Source organism: Phymastichus coffea, unplaced genomic scaffold (assembly GCF_024137745.1).
Source record: "Phymastichus coffea isolate CEN01 unplaced genomic scaffold, Cenicafe_Pcof_1.1 PCOF00113, whole genome shotgun sequence".
Taxonomy (NCBI): Eukaryota; Metazoa; Arthropoda; class Insecta; order Hymenoptera; family Eulophidae; genus Phymastichus; species Phymastichus coffea.
Genome location: NW_026706924.1, coordinates 384465 through 409392, shown reverse-complemented (window position 1 = coordinate 409392; position 24928 = coordinate 384465). Strand labels below are relative to the sequence as shown.

Here is a 24928-nt window from a genome sequence, read left to right as displayed (position 1 = left end):
GAACGTATAACGTCGGGCTCCTAGACCCCAATATTTTTAACCCCCGAATCCTCTAACCTGCGAGTTTATAACCTCAACTAACGAGGTACTAGTGAAATATCAAAAATAATTAAATTTCAATCTTCGATATCTTAGTGAAAAGACAAGATTTACAAGATTTGGAAGCAGGGTGTTGTAGGGTAAGAGTTTTGTTTTAAAACGGTGCTATTCTTGTCAAAAAAACAATTATTAATAGTATTAGATAACCACGAATATAGCTAAAAATCGTGTTTTTCGCCCTTATAGGTTGGAATATCTTAATCATCTGATGTGTTGGGTTAATTCAGATGCTGAATTCACTGCATAAAAATCCTATGGATATTCAAGGTCTCGTTTCTGGTTCAGTACTTCTTTTTTGTCGGCCTGTGTAATTGTTTCAAAAAGACTTATATAGATTCATTTATTGTAAAATTGTATAAAATTTCTATATTTAAATGATATAATGATAGAAATTTATAAAATAAAACAGCATATTTTATTGCAAAGTAATTTTTCGAAATTATTATTAGTATTGGTAACGATAAATTTATATATATTACACTTGCATATCTTTGATGACAATAAATTAAAAATCACGTGAAAAAATAAAAATTCTAATGTTTGCCTTTACACAGATGTTTTGAAATTATTAGTAAGAATAATTTCTGAATCGATTAATAAGCGACGAGTATTACTCCTAGTCATGCATGTAATAGTAACATGTTTTTTTTATTTTCCTAAGTTTCCGAATAAATTTCATAAGAAAAACACCTTTACGTGTTTGAATTATTATAGGATCGTTAGTACCGTAATTATAATTGAACATAATTATATAAAAATTGTACTTTATGAATAACTGAGTTATAAAAAATGACTATTTGAAAGATATACGCGATACTTTACAGAGAGGTCGAAATTACAGTTACCGATCGAGCATTTTAGTGAAAATATAAAATGATATTTTTCAGCCTCTGTAGCATAAAATACACGATAAAAAAATATTGAAAAATAAAGAAATGTAGGAAAAATAAGACATAGATATAAATATTATGAAGTGTTGTTTATGTACAAATAATACATGAGCTTGAAGCGTACATACGTATAGAATATAATTTGTACAAAACAATTGGTAAAAATGATATATGCAAGCATATATTATCACAAAAAACTTCGACCCTGTGTTTATTCTTGAGATTGGAGCGTAATATTCACTCACGTAAAAGTTATATTATTAAAACATTATGTAACATATAAGTATTTACTATTTATGTACTATTTATAACAATATAGTTGCACAAATATATCTGTATCCATGTGTGCAATTATATATGCATTCGGATTCATACATAACAAAATAACATACAATATTACATTGAAGAACATTCTCAGCGAATTATGCATTCCGATTTACGTATGCATAACACTGAAATTAATTTATATTAAGAGATATATCTTATAAAACAAACTATACATGTATATTATATGTTATTACTCACTTATTTGAATATATTTCGTAAAATGAAAATTAAAGCTTTTCAGGAATAGCACGTATGCATGTATCCATAAATTGTAGAATGAAAAATGATGTTTTTAAAAATTATGTTTTTATGACAACAATTAAAACCAGCCCAGCCACATTATCAATATAAAAATTACGTTAAAACCCTAATTATAAAATATCTTTGTTGATAATCTCTTACAAAACGTATCTAAGCCACTTTTTTGTCAAAAATATCTTTGAAATTTGTATCGCTTATATATCGCATAGATTCATAATCTAATCTACGTATTTATTGTTTTAACGCTATAAATGTTGAAATTGAACATTGTCCAATGCGAATCTTTCGACCATTAAATGTATTTTGAAATATATATTTAATAGTTTAGTAAGTACAGCTAAAACATTCTGATAGTACGCATTGACTCGATGCATTTATTCTTAATAATAAAAATCTGACTGTAAAAGGACTATTATGGCTTAAGTTGATTCACAAAATCAAATGAGTTATATTATCATCAAACTACTAGCGTTTTGTCCTATTAAAATATACGTGGATCTGTCTTGAACATTATTTACTAATTTTTACAGAAAAGTTATCGCTCTCTTTTCTAACTCTTCTTATGAAAAATACGCCTGAGTATATCTTTTCGATCTGGAGATACAAGAGCTAAAGCGGTTTTGCCTTGACGATTGGTTATGTTTGTTCGAGCACCTGCGTGTATCAGTGCGTAGCAAACCTCCATTTGACGGTCAAGTGTCGTACGCTCGGACATGGCTGCAATCACGTGCATAGGTGTGTTGCCATTATAGTTTGACACATTCACTGCTTCGTGTCCTCTACCAATCAGCAACATCTGTTTAATGAAATCATAGAATATTTTTTGTTATGTAAAAACTGTAAGTTCAAGAAAACAAAAAAAAACACACTTTAACAAGAGCTGGATCAGCGCTTAACGACACAGCCAGATGTAACGCAGTATCACCACATCTAACTTCTCGCACTAAAGGATCAGCCCCGTTTTCCATTAATAGACGAACTGTGCCTATCGATATTGTCTTTTCATTTCTCACTGAAGATTCATGTACCTCGACTGCTACGTGAAGAGCTGTTCTACCTGTAAAGTGATAAGAAAAAAATCAGTCACTTATTAAAAGCGTTTTAAGATCATCACCTAAAGATACCAAAAATACATTCACTCAGTTTATATATCTCTTCTTATGTTTGCTTTTATACAAGTAAATAGCAATATGTAAAGTACAAGCGTTAAGGCATCCACTCACCTTCATAATTACGCTTTGAAAGATCGAACATCGAATTCCCCTGAGCTGTTTTGAGTGAAAGTAGTTCGGCAAGTACTTCGCCATGAGCATCGCCTTTTGCTGCCAGCGCGTGAACGATTGTGTCCCCCTGAATAAAACATAATGTTATTTGCGTTATGCAAAATAGTACAGAACTTGCTTAAGTGAATTATCGAATTGTTTATTCAGCAAAGATAAATTAGTTAATTTATAATACGTGTGTTAATCTTTCTTTGCTTTTACGATTTTGAAAATAATTTTTTTCTTATTTTTTTTGAAATGTACTCAAAAATATATAACAGAAGCTGTTCATATTAGCAATAGAGTAAATGTCTACTGTTTATCATTAAGCAATGCAAAAACTACTATCAAAAAATCAAATTCACGTCGTATTTGTGATATCATAGGTTTCACCGTTCTCAGTAATCTTTGAAAAGATATTATGGAAAATATTGCGATTGATTTGACAACTTAGCCAACATATTTATTACTTGAAACTTTCCTCTCTGGAATTTTAATAAAACTTTCAAAGATTATGTACTTGTTAAAAAAATGAAAGTATGGAGATAAAATCTTTAATTCTTGGAAAATTCCACAGATATCTGTTACGTTTTCGGTCATCAGTAGAAATGAGCTACAGATTTCTTCTGTGTTTCATAAATATTAATTAATTATTAAGATTATTTTTTTCGTGAAAAATATCCTATTTAATGCAATTAAATAATTTTATTTTTTTATGATTTCAAATGGGACGAAAATACTAGAAGTACAATTTTTTAAGAAACCGATTTTTTTTATCACTTTTAATTTCAAACAGTACAGTAATTAATAATTAAACTGATCTCGGTTACTTTCGTCTACTAAGCTATCGAATCGATTTGCCAAAGACTGTAAGCTACTTAGCGAAAAGGTAGAACGATAGTCAAGAACAGAAAGACTTACTCTGGAGTGATAAAGTCTTTGACCAACGTCGATTTTTTTCTGCAGAAAAGCAGCTGCCAGATATCCCGCAACGAAGGCCATCTGCGGGCAGTTCATGGCCGCAAGATAAAGGGCGTCTTCACCACGGTGATTGAGCGTCGCCAGGCAATTCTCGTAAGCAGCCATGCGCTCGACAAGTGGCGCCAGCCAAGCTAATTTCTCGGTAAGTTCTCGTGGATTACCCACCAGACACATCAACATTCTGAAAAAGCAAATATAAAGTTTCATTTATTACCGGGTGATTTACTTATTTCTCAATTCCTACAAGTCATTTCTAATTTTTCTCAAGATTTATACACCAATATGCCTCTAACTAATTATGCAACGATGACGCAAACTACGACCTGCTAATTGAATTGCAAACACTTTATTTTTTTTAATTTTAATACAGATATGTCATACACAGTGAAATTTCGATAATTCGAACTTCAATCAGTTGAATTTGCTCTGAACAGTAATTTTATGCGTATATACTGTACGCGTGATTTGGTGCAATTTTATTGCGAACCTTCTTATTTCAAACAACTAAAAATTACTTCTTTTTTAATAATAACTAAATTATATTAAATTAAATTTATGATATTTTGTATTTTAGCTTGAATAATGTAGATAATAAAAGTAGTATTTATCAACAACAGTAGGGATAGAAAACAACAAGTTGATCTAAGTCAATAATAACTGAATGACAATAGTATCAATGTTTGTGTGTGTTCTAATTTACTATAACTAGTCATGTTTAGCTTCGTTCATGTTTAACTTTGTGCGCTCATCTTTTTCGACTTTTTTTGCATTTATTTTAATGTACGAATATAGATCAAAACTTTTATTGGCGAAATTGAGCATTCGAAAAGTCAATATGCATTGTATACCCTAGATTTGATATGAGATATAGCTGACGATATTATTTATTAGTAAATAAGTATACAGTTACGTTGACACTCATAATTTAAAAATTTTATCAATAAAGTTTTAAGTTTTTATCATCTTAAGTTTTGTGTTGAAAAATCATCGTTCAAAAGTTTGAAAAAGGCGGAAAAATAAATGGTATTAGAATTTCTAAAAACATTATAATATGATATTATATATAATATAATTGAGAGTAATAATATGGTTAATTATTTAAAAACATTATTGTTTTCTATAATTATATCTTATACGATATAAATAACATAATTTGGTATAGTACGTTCACGGTTGTAATTAGTACCTTTTCAAAATATTTTTAAATATTTGATATAACTCAGTAAAGCTAAAATCACTGTACAATATATTATATCTTTTACTATCTACTTTGTTTATTTAAAGCTAAACTTTCGTATAAAGCAAAGTTCAATTAATGTCTCTATCAAGATATCAGTCGGTCATTATTTTGAGGTTATTACGATTTAATCAATCAATTCATATTAAATTCATGCCAACTATGGTGTGTAACGGGGTATAACCGTTTAATTAATTAAATCGCGTAATTATATTCGAAAGGACACGCGTATCTATCAATGCTCAATACGAATTCGGGGAGCACGAGAAAGTATGCCTCAGTCAACCTGTAATCATTAATAACCTATTCGGAATTGAGTAGAAGCTATGAGAAATGAGAGAATTAACGAAAACACTTGTTAGTAAGCTAAATCAGATCTTTTATTGTTTCCTCAAAACTCACAAAAGGTCGGCCCGCGCGTTTGTTTACATACACGCTCGCTCATCGGCAACACGCTTTGCCGGTACGCTCGCTGCTCTTTGTCGCTAGAGCCGTTATATACACGCATCGAATGTTAGCATCGAGTTATTATTCATTCATGTAATTCCGAACGCGTAATTAAGCTGGCCAGCTTACCTTACTTATCTGCGACCGGAGAACACTATGACGGGTTGCACAGCACGGAACAGTTAATTGTATTGTTTTTGTTGCCGGTCGCGAACGCGCGCACGTTATGGTTTCGCCCTCGATGGCGAAACCTCATACACACACTCGTTCACTCGTCCTGGCCTCAGGTGATCGGACGTCTGGCTCCTGGATGGCGGTTATCACGGCTGTATCTGCTGTGGTCCTCTCGTCGATCTGATGTACGGTCAGCGAAGGCACGTGGATCAGCGGCGATACGATAGCGAAACGGGCGGACACAACAAAGGTTGATGCTTCACTCGTTCGAATCTTGTCGCGCGCGTTCCGTCTGCTCGCGTGCCGAATTCCTTCGTTACATGTTTTTGTCCCCCCTGGGAGGTGCTGCCCTCACGGACAACAATAAGGTTAAATGATTAGCGCTAACTTGACGATTACCGTCACAGCCCCCTTCCAGTCTGGACCTATAGGGTCCTTGACGATGATCCCGTTAGCGCCGTACTTTCCGAGGAGGAGGTGGGGAAGGATAATAAAGGATCATAGTTCGAGTAATGTCAAATCTATCTTTATTGGACGACAGGGCGATGTATCGGTGGTCCTGCCCACGGGGGCAGGACATCATCACCTAGCTGGCCTTGGTTGTATCTCCTGGCCCTGGTCGTCCAATGGAGGTCTGCCGCGTGCCTCCCACCCCAGTCTCTCCTGGACCAGGTCGGCGTGTTGCCGCACGCGCGGGCAGCGGTCCGTACGGGTCACCCCGGGGTAGTGGCACACGTTGCACCCCTCCCATTGAGCGCGGGAGAGGGTGCCCCGTGGGAGCCCTCGCTCACGGGGGGTCAGAGGCAACCCGTTCCTACGGTTCGGGGCGGACCACAATGGCCTTTCGACCGTGGAATCCGCACCCGAGGAGCCCAGGACCACATTAATGTGGATGGGCCCCGTTGCCTGACCGCTTTGGCTCCCGTCCACGTTGACCACCAGGGTTACCCCGCCTTCTTGTGAACCCTGGTGCGGCGTCATCTCCGACCTGGTTTCCGGAGCCGTTGTTCTGATCCCGGCAGCCGGAGACTGGGGGAGGCTGTTGGTGTCGCCACTCGCCGGGCCCTCGTGGGCCTGGCGGAGGCGTTGTTGCACCTCTCTTAGGGCCGACGCGAACTGGCGACGGCGGGACACCACTCTCTCCCAGTGGTCAAGATCTACTGGGTGGTGTCCCGCGGCTGTGTACGCATCATATTCCGCGTACACAGCCCGCTGGAGGGCGTTGAGGGTCGTCCATCCTCGCTCGACCTCCCTCAAGCCCTCAACAATGTCCTCCCAGGTCCTTTTGCCAGAAGGTGGTGCCTGGCTCGGGAACCTGGGGGACCAGCTCGCGTCGGGGGCGCCCTCTTCCGTTTGGGTGCCCACCGATACGGTGGGAACCCTCATAGGGATGGGCCCCTTTGGTGGTCCGGATGGTGGTGCGGCGTCGCTGCGCGTGATGCCGGGTGTCGTTGCCGGCGTCGTGGGGTTTTCCTCATCCAGGAGCTCTTCTATGAGCACGGATGACGAGCTCTCGTGAGCTCGCACCCGTGCTCGCTCCTCTTCCTCCTTTTTCTGGGCGAGTAGGTGGAGCGCGGCATGTACCACCCCCTCGACGGCGGGACCTAGGTCCAGGCCGATGAGGGCGGCTGCCGCCTGCTCGAATTGATCGAGGGTGATCTGCATCCTGTAAATGTCCGGCGAGTTAGTATCCTACAAACAACTTTAAATATCGAAGGTGGGCGCCTGTTCGGCTGCCCAGGGCCTTCGTCGCCGGAATCGAAGGTGGGGTCCTTAGCGTCGGTCTCCCAGGTCCTTCGTTCGCCGTGTATCATGCATCCACGGTTGTCGCTTTCGGTGGTCTGCCCCTCTTCCTCTTCGCGATGATGGGAGGAGGGGCTCGAGTTGTTTGTCGATGTTGTGTGGTGTGTGTAGTTCGCGCGGACTTACGAGGTCTTCCTCGTGGGCGCTTCGTCGGGTTAGTAGGAGGGGTATCTAGTGGGACTCGGCTGGGGCAATTACGGCGAGTACGGCGAGGTGATTTCGGAGTTGTCGCGTCGTCATTTCGGAGTGTATTATCTGAGGTGTTGGCGCTCCCGTTTCCGTGTATCGATGTATCGCTCGCGTTAGGCGGGACGCTCATCGCCTCGACTCCCTCGGTGGTAGAGGTCTCGTCGTCATCTCGCGTTCGAGGCCCATTCGCCGGTATGTCGTCGTCTCGTCCATAATAGGGTTTGAGGTCCTTAGCATGTATTAGCTCTGTGACCTCTTCCTGTTGGTTGGCGAGGCGATATGAGTTGGCGCCGAGTACCTTTGTGACGATAAAGGGGCCGATGAACTTGGGTGCTAACTTCGCGGAAATGCCCTGTGCCGCGCAGGACAGTACGCGGTTCTTTTTCCACACCCAATCACCTTCTTTGAACCTGTGGTCCCTGTGTTTGGCGTTGTAGTACTTAGCCTGCCTCAGGGACTCACCCGAGGCGCTCTCGTGAGCTTGTTGAATGGTGGAACGGCTCTTTTTCATGTGTTCGTTCCATTGTCCGATTCGGAGCAAACTCTCCTCTTGTGCGGCGAGCTCGTCCATTCGTTTCCGGAGCGTATTCGGGGCTTCCGGTTGCCTGCCATAATTTAGCATGGCCGGACTGACCCCGGTGGAACTATGGACGGCCGTATTCAACGCGAACATGAGTTCGGGTAGCGCTCGGTCCCATTCCCTATGATTCCCCTGCAGATACGACGTTATCATCGTCTTCAGGGTACGGTTAACCCTTTCCGTAGGGTTAGCCTGTGGGGTATAGGTTGGGGTGAAGGTCCGTTTTACCCCCTGGTCTCTCAGGTACCTGTCCACCAACTGATTTCGGAACTCGGTGCCGTTGTCGGACAAGAAGATCTTTGGCGTGCCGAAACGCAGGATTACTCGTTCCCGAAGTTCCTTCACTATCGTCTTGCCGTTAGCACTACGTATGGGTATACATTCGACCCATCGCGTGAATACGTCAATGAATACCAGGACGTATTCGTGCCCTCGTGGGCTCTTTGGAAAGGGTCCGGCGATGTCGCCCGCGACCACTTGCCAAGGCATAGACCATGTTCGGTCCTGCATGAGCCCGCGCGGCGGTCGTTGCTCGACCTTGCATTGTTGGCAGACCTGGCACTTTCGGACGTATCCTTTCACATCTGCGTACATTCCCGGCCAGTAATAGGACTGGGCGACGCGGGCGAAGGTCTTCTCGCGTCCCAAGTGCCCTGCCGTCTCTAGGTCGTGATTTTCAAACAGCACCACCTTGCGTTCTTCCTGGGGCACGACGAGTTTCCATTCGTCGGCATATCGGTCTCCTCCTTGATGGTCGTGATTCGGTTTCCGGTGATACATCACCCGGCCAACGACCTTCCAATTTGGGTATTGCTCAGGTTGGTTCTCGACGCGTCGGAATTGATCCGTGTACCAGGCGCTGTCCCTTGGCTTCGGCTGGTCTATTGCGCCAACCTCTGCCCTCGTGGGCTCGAAAGCGCGCGATAAGGCGTCGGGCAATACGTTGTCTGCCCCCTTTCGATATTCGATCTCGAAAGTATGGCCTTGAAGTTGTAAGGCCCATCGGGCGAGACGTCCAATTGGATTCTTTAGGTTGTATAGCCATTTCAGGCTATTATGGTCAGTTACCACCCTGAACGGGTACGCTTCAATGTATGGGCGGAACTTTTGGATGGCCCATACGACCGCCAAGCATTCGCGCTCCGTTGCTGAGTAGTTTTGCTCAGCCGGATTAAGGACTCTGCTAGCGTACTCTATGATTCGGTCGCCGTCTCCTGCCTTTTGTAATAGGACGGCTCCGATTCCGGTAGCGCTAGCGTCTGTCTCCAGCACATATTGCCCATCTGGTTCTGGCAATCCCAGACATGGAGCGGACATCATGAGTGCCTTAATTTTGGCGAAGGCTTGTTCCTGTTCCTCTCCCCACACATATTCGCTCCTTTTTCCTGTTAACCTCGTTAACGGTTGAGCATGTGTGGCGAAGTCGGTCAAGAATCTGCGGTACCATGAAGCAACCCCCAGGAAGGTGCGCAGTTGTCGCACGTTACCTGGTCGTGGGTACTCCATGATAGAGCGCACCTTTTCAGGGTCTGGCCTGATCCCCTCGCGGTTGATTAACAGGCCGAGGTATTTGGCTTCAGACTTGCAGAAGACGCTTTTCTCTCTGTTGATCGAGAGGCCGGCTTTGCACACCCTATCCAACACGGTTTTTAAATGTCGTAGGTGATCCTCGAAACTGGACGATACCACTATGATATCGTCCAAATAGGCGAAAGCGAATTCGCCCAACTCGGGACCGATCACACTATCGATCAACCGCTGGAAGGTGGCACCGGCATACGAGAGACCGAACGGCATTCGTACGAACTGGTAATGTCCCAGTCCGGGTACGGTAAAGGCCGTGATCGGCCGAGATTCCATCTTAAGCGGGATCTGGTGATACGCGCTACTGAGGTCGAGCGTGGATATATAGCGCGCGTTTCGCAAACGCCTTAATATATCCTGCATAAACGGCAAGGGATACGCATTCGGCTCAGTGACTTTGTTGACCTTTCTGAAGTCAATGCAAAATCTATATGAACCGTCTTTCTTGCGAATCATAACCACTGGGCTCGACCAACCACTGTCTGCTGGTTCGATTACCCCTTGGGTTAACATTTCCCTTACCAGTCTATGCATTTCCTGCTCGACCTTGTGCGATACTGGGTAGTAACGCTGTTTAATCGGCTTCGTATCACCGACCCGAATCTCGTGCTCGATGCCTGCCGCACATCCCAAGCCCAACGGGTCTCGGGACAGAGCCTCGTCGATGGTCTTCTGTAGCATAGTCTGTTGTGTAGCCGTAACCTCGGCTAGTCCGATTGTGGCTAATCTCGGACCAGCCTCCAAGCTAGCTACTTCTAGCTCCATTTTGGCCTGCGATCCCTTGAACAACAACGTGTTATCGTCTGGATCAAGTACCGCTCGGAACAACCTGATGAAGTTCACTCCTAAAATACATTCCTCGGCGAGAGTAGGGAGGATGGCTACTCTCGTCGGCATTGTTAACCCTCCCACGGTGAATGGCAACAGGGCGTGACCAACGATCGTTACCTTACGACCGTCTGGTAGTCCCGCTGTACCCGCGTGGGTGGTGTTCAATCCGACGCCCAGCATAGACGCTATTTGTAGAGCGTTACTTCCCATGGCTGTGGTGGAAGCTCCCGGATCATAGAGGGCCCGTATTTGGAAGTCCCCTATCTTCACCGGTAACCACCAACGCGTCTCCTGTTCCGGGGAATATCGGGAAACAGTTTCGACGGCTCCACAGCTTAGCTCTTTATTCCTGATAGCGTTAACCACTGTGCTGACGCGTGGTCGAGCGACGGCACTCGTCGTCCAAGCTTCCTTGGTTCGGACGGTCGGAGTCTTCTTGGGGCTTCCTTTCGACGACTTGCGCGCCTTTACCCGTGTCCTCGAGGGCGGGTGCGATTCTTTCGTCGCCGCCTCGGTTGGTCCAGGGTTGCTGGCTTTACTAACGTCGATGCCCTCATTCTCCATGTGCACTCTTCTGCCACGCTTATCTTTGGCGTCACTAATGGAGTTCCCGCTCTCATCGCCCAACACTCTCGCTGCTAACAGTGTGGGCGGTGTTGGCGGAGGCTGCGAGATCTCTTTGACGGGGTTTGGGCTACTGGATTGAGGAGTGGGATCAACCCCACCTATCCACTCCTTTGCTCGTTTCCCTTGTTGCACTGGGGACAGAACTTCCTATAATAGCCCAGTAGGCCACACTCGTGACATTTGATTGGCCCTGAGAATTCTCTCCCTCGTTTGCGGGGGGTCGCTGGTCTCTTGGATCTATCTTCGGAAGCCAGGTTTTTGTCGTCGCGAATATTCTTTATTTCCGCCGACATTTCCTTGATGGACGACAGCAATTGGTTAAGTACGTCGGTGGGAGGAACCTTTTTCTCACCATCGACGGCTTCTAAACTCGGATTAGGCGCCGCCCCCGAGGGCGTCGGTGTATAGACGACCTGGTGCGTCACCTTCTCGAGTACCTTCTCCATGCGGTCCAATCTGTCGCTGACTTCCGGTTTGTCGCCGGACATAGATGCAACCTTTCCTTTACGGCCCTTGCTCACGTCGGTGCGGGGATGATACGCCATCTCAGGATACAACGTCGACTGAGGGTCCGGTATCGTCCGCTCCATCCTTCGCCGATGTAAGTTATTCTGGGCCGTCGTGGCTAGGTCATTTAGGGTTCGTACGGAGTCCACTTCTGATCTCCGTATTTGACTCTGGATTTCCGGGAGCAGATTGTCGTGTAATAGGTCCAGCTGGTTCTCGTGTGACATTTTGGGGTTCAGCCGATTCATTAGGCCCATCATGTTCGCGATGTAGACGTTCGCGGGTTCGTCTGGGCCCTGGTATCGGCCTTGGACCTCTTTCGTCAGACGCTGCTGTTGTTGCCTGCTGGTCCCAAACCATGCTCTGGCGTCCGTCTCGAAATCCGCGTACGAGAACCATTCACTACGCATGGCCTCGTACCAAACGAGGGCGGGACCGGCGAGTAGCTCGGATACTGCCAGGAGCATCTCGTCCTCTGTAAGTCCCGCGCTGCTCCTCGAGCTGTCCAGCCTTGATAAGAAGGTATCAATGCTTGCATTGCCTTCTCCGGAGAATCTGAGCTTCCATCCCCTGACGATGCGGCCGACGTCTCTTGTAGTCGACCACGGGTTTGTCGTCTGTTGGGATGACCACATGCTCGGCGGGTGGTTATCCACTTCAGCATTAACTCCACCGAGTTGATGCTGTCCACCCTCTCCGAAATGGGGCGTCCGGCGGGGGGTCCTACCGGCGGCCCCCGTGGGCCTCAGTCCGGGTCCGGCTGGAGTGCTCTGGGGCAGCCTGGCGTCGTAATGGCATGTGAACGTATCTTGAAATGCTACGCTCCTACGCGTGTTTTCCGGACGTGGCTCCTCGTTGGAACTGTTCGACTCGTCTTGCCGTGCATCTCTGTGTACGGTCTTTTCCAGAGCCTTAATTCTGGTTGACAGGTTGTCTATTTGTTCCTGAGCCTTAATGTTGGTACTGACAATCTGTTCTACTATATGGGTTAGGTTAGACGCATTTAAGTTCTTTGCGTCTTGTACCTCCCATTTTCTCTCATGTTCCCTGGACCGGAAAATGAGGTCTTGTACCATTACCGCGAATTCCGGCGGGAGTCTGAATTGGCTGCCATCGTCAGCCGTGATAGTAATTTCTTTATTACTGTTTATATTTTCTCCGCCGTCCAGGGCATTCGTGATGTTTATTGCGGTTTGCTGGACTCGCGATATTACGTCCGCACTCTGTAGTAGTTGGGCCAGCGGATGTTCTCCCTCCTGCTCGGATGCTGTGTGTTCCTGGCATATGGATACTATCAGCTCCGAGCGTAGGGCGGCTCTTTTGGCTGGACTGCTGTGTTGGTTGTCGGCTTCCGCGAAATCCGCTGCGGAATAGTCGCCGAGTAGCCAGTTGTGCAGTCGCGCAGCTCTCGAGAGCTTACTCCCGCTTGTCTTGAGCTCCAGCTGGTCGAGGTATTCTTCGATTTCCTCGTCTTGGAGCGTCCATACCCAATTTTCTACTTCGGTCTGAGTGCGGTCCATTATTTTCTGTTAGGTTGCTTGCGGTTGATTTTTGCAAAATTACAAGTATGTTATGCGCGTGCGAGTGTTATTTTATAATTGGTGCGCCGAATTGAGAAATAAAAAAAAATTTTATTTGCCAACACAGGGCTTGATCAAGGGCGCTTATTGGATTGGTTGCCGAGAGATTCTTTGCTCGTCAATACGCAATATAATGATCCTACCTATCAGGCGTACTAACTGTTTGTTAGCACGGTTGTGTGAGTTAGTATCTAAAATATTGTTACGAGCGTTATACGTAAACACCAATAACCGCAGTACATAATATTAAAAAAAATATGCTAACGCAATACAATGTCGAACAAAATTATTCAATTGAAATAATTCCGTTTGAAAATTGCCGGTGTTAGTTTTTCCCCGGGCCAACGGGTATAATATTATTTGCGGCAACTTTCAAAATTCGCTGGTGTTTACGTACTAGAATCTGTCGGTTGCACTCGCACGCGTTCACAGGTTTTGTTTACAAATTTTCGCCGCGGTGGGCCTTCGCAAGCTAGCTAACGTGTTTGTTTATTATTGTGGCCTTCGGTGTCAAGTGTGCATAACAACACTTGACTGCCACCTAAGTCGTTGGTTGACTGGGCGCGAGTTTATTGTTAAGAACCGGTGTTTTGCACTATCAAAAACACCGTAGGTTCTTTAACGTTGGGCGCCATGTAACGGGGTATAACCGTTTAATTAATTAAATCGCGTAATTATATTCGAAAGGACACGCGTATCTATCAATGCTCAATACGAATTCGGGGAGCACGAGAAAGTATGCCTCAGTCAACCTGTAATCATTAATAACCTATTCGGAATTGAGTAGAAGCTATGAGAAATGAGAGAATTAACGAAAACACTTGTTAGTAAGCTAAATCAGATCTTTTATTGTTTCCTCAAAACTCACAAAAGGTCGGCCCGCGCGTTTGTTTACATACACGCTCGCTCATCGGCAACACGCTTTGCCGGTACGCTCGCTGCTCTTTGTCGCTAGAGCCGTTATATACACGCATCGAATGTTAGCATCGAGTTATTATTCATTCATGTAATTCCGAACGCGTAATTAAGCTGGCCAGCTTACCTTACTTATCTGCGACCGGAGAACACTATGACGGGTTGCACAGCACGGAACAGTTAATTGTATTGTTTTTGTTGCCGGTCGCGAACGCGCGCACGTTATGGTTTCGCCCTCGATGGCGAAACCTCATACACACACTCGTTCACTCGTCCTGGCCTCAGGTGATCGGACGTCTGGCTCCTGGATGGCGGTTATCACGGCTGTATCTGCTGTGGTCCTCTCGTCGATCTGATGTACGGTCAGCGAAGGCACGTGGATCAGCGGCGATACGATAGCGAAACGGGCGGACACAACAAAGGTTGATGCTTCACTCGTTCGAATCTTGTCGCGCGCGTTCCGTCTGCTCGCGTGCCGAATTCCTTCGTTACATGTTTTTGTCCCCCCTGGGAGGTGCTGCCCTCACGGACAACAATAAGGTTAAATGATTAGCGCTAACTTGACGATTACCGTCACAGGTGATACTCTTTTTGATCATTTAATCATCTACGAAAATCTACATTAATCTTTTATAAGCGTACACAACGTAAACTATCACATAATAACTGATCACGCTAGTTAATCAGATCACAAATAAACTGGCTTCACTATTTATCAGGTACTCTTTTTTATAAAAGGAGGATTTTGTAACAAAATTCTCCCATACTTATTTGTTCTGGTATGTCATTTTCTTCTTATTGTTATTAAACTGGCTCGTCTTGATCAATTTCTACCGGAAGTTGTAACTGTAATAGTTGGTTTGGTATGTTTGATAGAAATAAAATTAAATCTCCAACTTTTGTTGAATTATGTTTCTGTTGGACAATATTCTATTGATTTGATTGGTTTAATTACAGCGATGGTTGATTTTTTTAATATCGTCTTAATTAATTGATCGATGTGACGTTTGAATATGTATCCGCTATCTAGCACCACCAAATAATGTAGTTGTTTAAATTTCTTAATGATCGTACCAAGTTTCTACTGCAACCTATTATTGCATGATTATTCGCATGATCGAAGTAAACATTCGATATCTTTGTCGATACTTTTCCGATAAATGTATCGACGAGCAAACTGCTTGATTTTTTAGGATCCAATGTGAGTTCGACATAGTTCTTGTAAAACTGACGATTGAAGTGTTTTTGGAAGGACTCGTTGATCTTGGAATAAAATGTCGTTGTCAATAGTAAATTTATAAGTAAAGTTTTAATTTTGTTTGAGATCTTCCAAAAGTTTTTCATAAGTAAATACCCTTTCGGATTTCATTGCGGATTAATTCAATTATAATACTCAGTGTTGAAATAGGTAAGACTGACTCTTCGCATAAAACATCTACGTCATCATTGATGGCTTCATCAGTATGAGAACTGAAAGGAATTAATGCTCTTGATAGATCATCAGCATCGGTATTGTCGCTACATTTTTTGAACTCAACTTCATATTTAGATCTTGACAAAAATGCCCCATACCATTGAAGTCTTACTAATATCATTCGCTACATATTAGCATGTTGATGGACAATTCTAATCATTGATTGGTAATCATCAGTTATTGTTTGTTTTAAATTTGTTTTTTTAAGTATGAAGTTTGAAACTTTTGCTAAATCAGTATTAGTAGAAATGGAGCCGCTCGTTCGTTAGATGTTTCCTTTTGCGATTTCTCTTCTGGACATTTAGAAAATATAGTGAAAAAAAATGTATTTTACCTCATTGCCAATTTATATCAATGTAGGTGATACAACATATTAATAAAAGTAGTATTTATTAGCAACAGTATTACTGATAGAAAACGATATACATTGGGTCGATATATAATTGCATATGAATAATATTAATGTTTACGTGTGTTTCAATTTTATATGAATTGTGGTTTTTTTTCAATAAATAAATATGTAAATGACAGATACTTAGAAATTTGAATTTTTTAAATCTTTTCACCAAATTTACCATGGTAATTCGAGGTTAGACTAGTCGAATTATCGAGGTTTCACTGTAATTTATTTCACGATTATTTACTTATACTTTCATATCTCTAGGCACGAGTATTTTTGTCGTTATTATTATCGCTCATAGACAAAATTATAATATTTCTTTTTCCTTATTAGGCGCCCATGTACATAAAAATGTTGTAACGAAAATGTGTACACTGCAACGAACATTAATATTAATTTGTATAACTACATGTTATTCACATTGTGACAGTTCTGATAGAATAATGTATGTCTGAAAGACTGAATTTAGAAATTTTGCTTTGAATTTCCTTTGATGTTTAATCACCTAATTAGTTAATCAATTAGAAGCCAACGTATATTCGTATAAAAAACTTGTAATTCCCTCTTATAGGCGTTTTTATCGTTATATGATGGTCATTTATAAACCTAATAAGTATACGTAGATTTGATCACGTATCAAGGAATGTTTCAAATTCTTTAAGCATAAAAAGAAATGCGCGGTTAATCCGGAGTTAGTTTCAACTGAATATGTTAACCAACGGAAGTTATATTGATTATTTCACGAATACTTTCGTATTATGGAAAATCATAATTAAATACTGTTAAATACTTTATTACATGAGTTCTTTTTTTAAATTTGAAATCATATCTCAAAAATATCCGGTAACTTAAGTTTCATTCATCATGTCAGGTAGTTTGTTGGTATTAAAGTATGCCGACAATCGAACAACTGCACATTATCTAAATGATGCTAAACTTACATATAAAGAAAGAATTGATCTATAATTAACTTCTAACTTGCGGTATCGTTTAACTATTTTTTAAGTGTAAATATAAATATATTATAGAAAAATCTAAAATTCCATTTGCAGTGTTGAACATATTATCAAAATATATTACAAGTACTTTATCAGAATGACAACTAATTTAAAGTATTGGTTAGCAAGTGATTTTTATGTATCAAGGAAGTCATGAGATTGACCTAATTAAATGTCCTATTGAACACATTATTTACATATCATGCATTGAAATATTAAACCTTATTTTCGAAAAATAGCATATCGGGAATCTCTTTCACCCTCTATTGCACTCATAGAAAAAAATAGAAGCCCACAAAAGGGATTATAATCGGCCATAAACTTACGTGTCTCCGTCATCATCGGTCTTGGCAAGCTTTTCAAGGGGTTGCTTCAAGAGATTCTTCATCGCCCTTTCGACCTCGCGTGGATCGGTGACTTCCTTGAGACGTTCAGACGCCCTCGTCGATGGCAGATTCAAGGAGGGCCACGGGGCAATACTACGCTCACTACCACTAGTCTTACTCTTGCTCGTGCTGTCAAATAAATTCCAATGTCAGCCAATTGCTTTTCGCTGAACTGTTGATCTTAGCAAATGCTATCGGGGGCAGACAAACTATTGTGATTCTAACTTCATTTGCGCAGTCGCGCGTGACAGAGAGAGAGAGAGAGAGAGAGAGAGAGAGAGAGAGAGAGAGAGAGAGAGAGAGAGAGAGAGAGAGACCTTTCAATTGAGATTTAGTTTGCGACCAATTGAAACTTCAAGCTTGATTACCTTGCTTTAATTACTTTACCGTGACGTATGGAATATTCGTTGATGAGTAATTGAAGTACGAATAAAGAACAAAATTACTAGTACGGTGTCTTAAAATGATAGTTATGCAAGAGTATTTTTAAAAAGATTGTACGACTGACAATTGTTCAAACAGTCTATCATATTCGATGAGGGACAGTATGTTTTACAAAAAGATTCGCATTACACTTTTAGAAAACGTTTCTTTTCTCTTTGCGTTGAAATTCTTATCTTCGATGTTGAATTCGCTTATATAATTCGAAACTTTGAATAGAAAGAACAAAGAATATCAAATTTCAAGCGATTGTCGCGCGCTTTTGTATTTGCAACGTTGGCATCAGATGATAATCTGTATTAACGACTTGTTTCGATATATTCAAACGGGACCATAATATATAATGAATATATATTCTCCTTACGTCTTAGTCATTTGTGAGTTGTAGGACGTGACAGTTTCTGGTATCTGAAACTCGGTAAAGTTTTTGCTGTATGTCTGCAGATTGGCCACGACTGTATTTCGCTCTGGATAATTGTTCCACCTATTTCTACCCATTAATTCTATAGGTGATGTAGGAAAGTGTAAAGCTTCCGTAGCCATTACTGGACTAAGACTCATAGATGACTGTTGATAAATCTGATGAGAGTTCATGAGATGGAATGTTACTTTTATTGAGTAATAAGTTTACAAAATATAATTATTACCGATCGCTGAGGTTGTGATCTTGGAGGACTTCTAAAACTTTCCAAGAAGGTAGTCTGAATTGGTTGATCCAAAGATAAACATGCACTGTCTTGACTGAGTTTTCTGGCTTCGTTGCTTCTACTATTACTGTTATATCCAGAAGTTGTTGAAGAGTTGTTCCTCGCCTCAACTTTTCTGTGTGAAGGAATGGTTTGTGCACTGCCGACGAATCTTAGCAGAGTATTTGTCAAGTCATCTGTAGTCTCGTTGTCATGACACGTATATGTATAGTTTTCACTGGGTATTGATGGATTGATATTGTTCATTGAACAACTTGCAACAGATGTTGAAGATGATGAAGTTTGACAGTTAGGTACAACTTGCATGTCATTAGATTTTGGCTGGTCTTTCATGTCACCACGAATAACTTCTTCAACCAATTGAAGTTGAAGTTCACTGCTACCGACACTATTAACCAAAGTGTCAGAAGATTTGAAACTATCATACCAGGCTGGCATTCGTGTCATCATGTGGTCACCTAGTTTTTCTTCGATATGCTGCTCCAAAGGATTTTGGTAATTGGCTGGACTAGGAGTTTCACAATATGACTGACTCGATGACGATGATGAAGATGGACGGTGTTGATTTCGAAAATTCTGTGGTGATACCTGTAATCATTTTGTAACGAGATTCAAGTTTAGCTCGAATAAAAATAATTCACTTAACATCTGTAATCGAACATTACGAAAAGATAATTCATATCACGCTACATTGACGCTGAGAGTAAAGTTTACTTTGCAAAACATGATAGTGACAGGTTGATTCAACAGTAACATACCAATATGTATGAACAAAAAGTTTCCTGTTGCTAGATATCTAATTGATTAATCGTATTCAAGTGAATACACGTATAATATCGACAAACAATTGTTTCAATATGTGCGTAACTTGGCGAGTTGAAAAATTATGAAGTACCGATCATAAGTTGACAATCGACAGTGTAGAAAGCCACATGCTTTGTGTAAAAAACTGACGGTAACTAGGCATTGTCTATCTAATCGAACACAAAATGGAATAAAAAGTATGAACTTGATGCTATAGGATGTGACAATTGTAGGATAAGCGATATTATAACGCGGAACTTGGAACTCTAGAAATACCGTACAGAATGAACTCTTTTTGTACTAAAATACTAGAGTTTTCTCTCACAAATGAACATTCGAATATTTCGTTGCGGTTTTGCATACATTTCCTGGAAATTAGCTAGTGACATACTCTGATTCTTGCATATCTGGTATATACATGTTTATAACTTTTTCGATTAAAAGACATTCAACATGTTTACGATATATGGCAGTGAATCATTTTAATTATATATAAATATCCTTTATGGTTCTTAGACATTTGAGATTGCAACTTACGAATGTCATTATTTGTGAATGACGATTTTTCTAATATTGCCTTAATTGCATTTTATTTATTTTCGCAATATTACGAATTAGCCAAAGAATTTTCCTTCAACGATCTGAAAAGATAATATTCTGTCAGATTTCATCAGTTTCTGGCTACAAGAGGCCAATTTATGGCATAAGCTGGCCAGTGATGATCAGAAACTGGTGACATTTCTTACAGGATAGTTTGCAATGACATTTAATCAAACTAAATTTTAGCGGTTTTATTTGGCCTTGCAATAAATTTGAATTTCAAATATTACTGTTGCAATGGTAAAAGCTGCAAATATCGTAGAATTAACGAACAGAATCTATATTAGAAATAAGCGTAACAGCTAATTATTAACTTTATGAGTGTTTTCTTACCTGAGGAGAGTTCAAAGAGCTGGCAAGTAAATTGAAGAAGTTTCCAGTGCTTGCACATCCCCCGTTGTTAGATCCCGGTGATTGTGCCCTGCTAGAGGCACGACTTTCGGGTCGAGATGTTGAAGTAGCACAAGCATTGTAACTGCTCGCCGGTGATTCAGGATAATTATCACAAGCGGCTGTGCTTGCACCGCTGTTGTAATCTGGAGTCTGTACAACTGACTGATAAACAGGTCGCTGTAGACTATGACGGGATAGTACTTCTAATATTGTGCTTTCCGAGTCACCAATTTTGATGGAAGGGACGAAATATGTTGATGAACTGTTACTACGGACGCTGTTGGGCGACTGGTCGGGCTGCCATTGATAAGGCTGTTGTGGCTATAAACAAATTTATTTTATCATTAAAAAATTTTTGTAGCTGCATTGAAATTGAGTAATAGATATCATGTAATAGATATCATGTAATAGTAATAGATATCATGTAATAGTAATAGATATCATGTAATTTAATATTATATTCCTTAAATATTTTGTTTTATATTTGTTTCTATTAAATTCATTCGTTATTAACAAATAATATTGAATAACCCAATTCATATCAACAACACTAAACGTGATTACATAATCGACGTTTTTGAGATTTTTAAACGAGTTTCAATATATACAAATGTTAAACATGTACATTTAACGTCACATCAACGTTTAAAAATTATAAATACTCTCCCGGTTTTTGACTGATGTAATAAAGAAAAAGATCTTCATAAGATTTTCTAAAAGACTTTTTTTTATTATTTCAAACACCGTATAATTTATTCTGTCTTTTAAATTGAAAGAAAACTATACCAATAGGCATTCATCATAAATTTTATTATCTTTATTGGTAACGAATGCGGGTAAGTTTTCACTGCACTTCACAACCGAGAAAAAAATTGAATAAACTGTATTTAGCCTACTCGATTATATTTTGATAATTGATTTTCACACAGTGATAAGCACTATTTCATTAGTGAGATAATTCAGGAATATGCAGATAGTTCGTCGAAGTTTTTTTCAGAAAATGACGTGAGTTGTCTGGTTTGATTAAAAAGAAGTTCCGTAATTCAATTGTTAAAAGATTTGATAATATTCAAACTTTAATTACAAATTTTATGCATAAAGTCTCACCGAATAATTCAGTGTTCCTCCGAAATCTGAATCACCGGGTGACAGTGAATTTACAACCGATTGATCTTGTCCCATATCGGACAGTTGATCAAGACATAGATCAATTCTTTGCCTGTACTCTTTATCTGTAAGGATGGCCTTTGCACTGGTATCATAGTCGGTTGAATTTTCACTAGGTGATGGTTGTGATGGCAGTATGTCCGAACTTGGCCATTGGTGAGCTGACTCAACGTAAGGTTTCGAACGATTCACAGAATGCAATTGTGGCCTAACTGGTCCTCTTTCAATTAAACCGTTTATATGGTCATCATAATCATCGTTTTCATCGTTATTTTCACTCAGTTCACTTGATTTGCCATTGCTGAGTTTGAAAATTTTACTTTTTTGATGAAATAGTGAATCCTCGCCATTGTTAATTTTATCATTATCTTTTTCTGAGTCTTCGTCACTGTTAGTGAAAATATTTCTTTCATACACGAACTTCAAAGTGTGGACACTATCATCATCTTCATCACTAAACTTCTCGAATTTTCCATCGTCAGAATCAACAATATTCTTTTCACATGCGTAGCCTTCATTTTCGTCAGACGAATTTCCTGTTTTATCATCGTCTGAACTCACAAGAATTATATTGTTTACACTACTGATAATATCACTGATGTTCAAAGGAAATTTCAATTCATTCGTTTCAGGACTCGAAGAATACGAATCCGAACTTAAACTACTCAAACTTGAAGCCATCTTTGTAGAAGTGGATGGTGTACGTTGCTCAACCTTTATAGGCGTCGTGGCTGGCTTATTTTCAATCTTTTCTGGTAGGCGAATTCTTGCCATGATCGACAGGCTAGGTATTGCGCTGAAACATAATATTACATTTATTAGTGTTACTTTTTGTTCGATACTAACATTTTAAAAATCATCATTATTTATTTATTATATTAGAAATTAAAAATGCTTTTCTAAAGATAAGACAGATAAATGATGAATAAAGAAATTTTTATTTCAAATATCCGTCTCATCCATCATTTACGATAAAATAAACTTTATAAAAGAAAGTATAAAGTTAAGTTACTTTAAAGACTTAAATGATTCTGTACAATTAATTGGTCATTTAAAAACGAATAATTTAAGCCTTGACTTTCAAATCACCTACAATTTTTCGTTATTTTTTTAATCGATACAGAACAATATCTCGTGATATCAATTAATGTAGGATTACACAGGTCAACATCAAATTTTTCCAAGAATATCAGTAATGCATTCCAAAGAATTTCGATGCGCTGAACACGAATCCGTCCCTGAAATTGTTCTATTATTTATATTCCACACTTTCGAAATAGCTAACCTAAAAGTGCATAAAATACGTTTTATGGCTATATTTGAGCTTTTACTACATCACGAGAAATTTCTTTTGGGATTTAAAGGATTAGAATTGTACTTTTAGATGATATGAGTCGTTTATAGAAACAAAAATGTTCTCGTGATGTAGTAAAAACTCAAATATAGCCAAAAAACGTGTTTTTTGCACTTGTAGGTTACGATACCCCGAAAGTGAGTCGTGATCGAGCAATTTCGAGGCCAGATACATGTTCAGCGCATCAAAATCCTGTACGGATATATAACTGGTATTCTTGGAGTAAAAAAAGTCTTTTATTTTGCAGACCTGTGTTATAGAAGCTTTTAAACTAAAACATTACATAGTATTTTTGTAGTTAAAACTTTCAAATAAATTGGATTACAGTTTTGATAATAGGCAAAATAATAAAAAAAATTAAAAGTCACATACATCGCATCGAAAACTCTGAAACGATGGCAAGTAAAAAATACATCATACCCGCATAGTTGTCATTGCAACATCATCGATGTGAATAAAAAACTTATTAACCAATAGTCGCTTATTAATGTCTAGGTAAACCATTATGTCCGTAATAACTTCATAAAATTGATTTAACTGCCATTTCTATTAATACACTATATTTCAACACAAAGTATTTGAAGATGTATATTTTTTTTCAAATTTATACCAAAATACACGATAACTTATAGTACATAAGAAACAGCTCTAACAAACTATTTATTTTCAAAGTAACGCGATAAAAATTGAAATTATTAATTGTTTATGGTTAGCTGACGTGGCGAGGTTTTTGAATTAAAATAGAGCCTAGTCAACAAACAAGTGCTAAAAGATCTGCTGATAGTCTGACATTTGAATATCGGCAGTACCAACGTAAACTCATTTCTCGATATACACCAGCAATAAATTACACGTAGAAAAAACGTATTTAGAGTTTTACATGTATATTTGTTTGCGTGTATATTGTCATTGATGCGGGCTTCATTATCGAGTAATTAGGTGCCTTCGCGCGCACTCGTACACGCTCATCTCTTAACTATATCTAATAAGACGTAAATCGCTACGCTCGTATTGACGTCAATAGCTTTGAAAATTTGTCGATTTCACGTACGCGTGTGTCCGGTAAATGTTAATTTTTGAAAGAGAGAAAAAACTTGAGATTCTTCGTAATAACTTAGAAAACACGTGAATCAAGTCGACGGTTACTCAATCAATCGCACTGATAAATTAACCAACGGACAAATTTTCTTCTCAGGATTGTCGTGTATTCGGCCGATTGCAAGAATCATGATTAAACCTTTTTTTTCTGTCTAAGAACGTAGGTTTATTTTTATTTTTGCTTAGTGCTTTTATCTTTCTTTGTGTTTATTACTTTATGACTGCACTCTACCATGAATAATTAACTAAAATATTTAATTTTCCAAACAAAAAGAAAAGACATACATAAAAGTATAATCGTTAAATTTCAAAGCTGCGTGTTTGTCGCAATTTCCGATTAGAAAATTACTTTTGCAAATGTAAATGTCATTAAGATAATAATAACTAAAAGAATTTTTTCAAAACAAGTTTTTAAATTTCATTAGTTTAAAAGTAAATAGTCTGATAACGACTAGATAACTTATTGTACTCTACTATGACGTAAATATATTACTACTAGCATTCTTTAACGTTACGAAAAATTGTAAAAACACATTTTTTACTAACTAAAGATTTTTACTTACTGTAATAAATTTACATTTATTTATTTAGATTATGATTATAATTCCTCTAATGTTCTAATGTTGCACAGATTTATTCATATATTTGATGCATATACGCACAAATATTGGCGGAGGAAAAATAAAATAACCGAGAGTGAGGAAGAAAAAGGATTCATATTCACTACCACAAGTAATAAGTTGATACGCAAATACGTATTTCGCTTCTCAAACAGGGATTCCCGCTTTGCTATCACACTATAAAATACTCAA

General features: G+C 39.8%; 1 protein-coding gene across 3 annotated transcripts in view; it reads right to left on the bottom strand.

The window, feature by feature from the left end:
* Nucleotides 1–614: 614 nt before the first annotated feature.
* Nucleotides 615–24928, bottom strand: part of LOC131670660 (uncharacterized) — a 32392-nt gene continuing 8078 nt past the window's right edge. For all 3 annotated transcript variants that reach the window (XM_058946430.1, XM_058946432.1, XM_058946431.1), the window contains 9 exons: nt 21605–22460; nt 20438–20818; nt 18641–19288; nt 18358–18572; nt 17493–17681; nt 3761–4001; nt 2801–2927; nt 2447–2634; nt 615–2373 (listed from right to left, as the gene is read on the bottom strand). In XM_058946430.1, the coding sequence (XP_058802413.1) occupies nt 2128–2373; nt 2447–2634; nt 2801–2927; nt 3761–4001; nt 17493–17681; nt 18358–18572; nt 18641–19288; nt 20438–20818; nt 21605–22460 (3091 nt within the window). In that variant the 3' untranslated portion in view covers nt 615–2127. The remainder of the gene's footprint in view (nt 2374–2446; nt 2635–2800; nt 2928–3760; nt 4002–17492; nt 17682–18357; nt 18573–18640; nt 19289–20437; nt 20819–21604; nt 22461–24928) is intronic.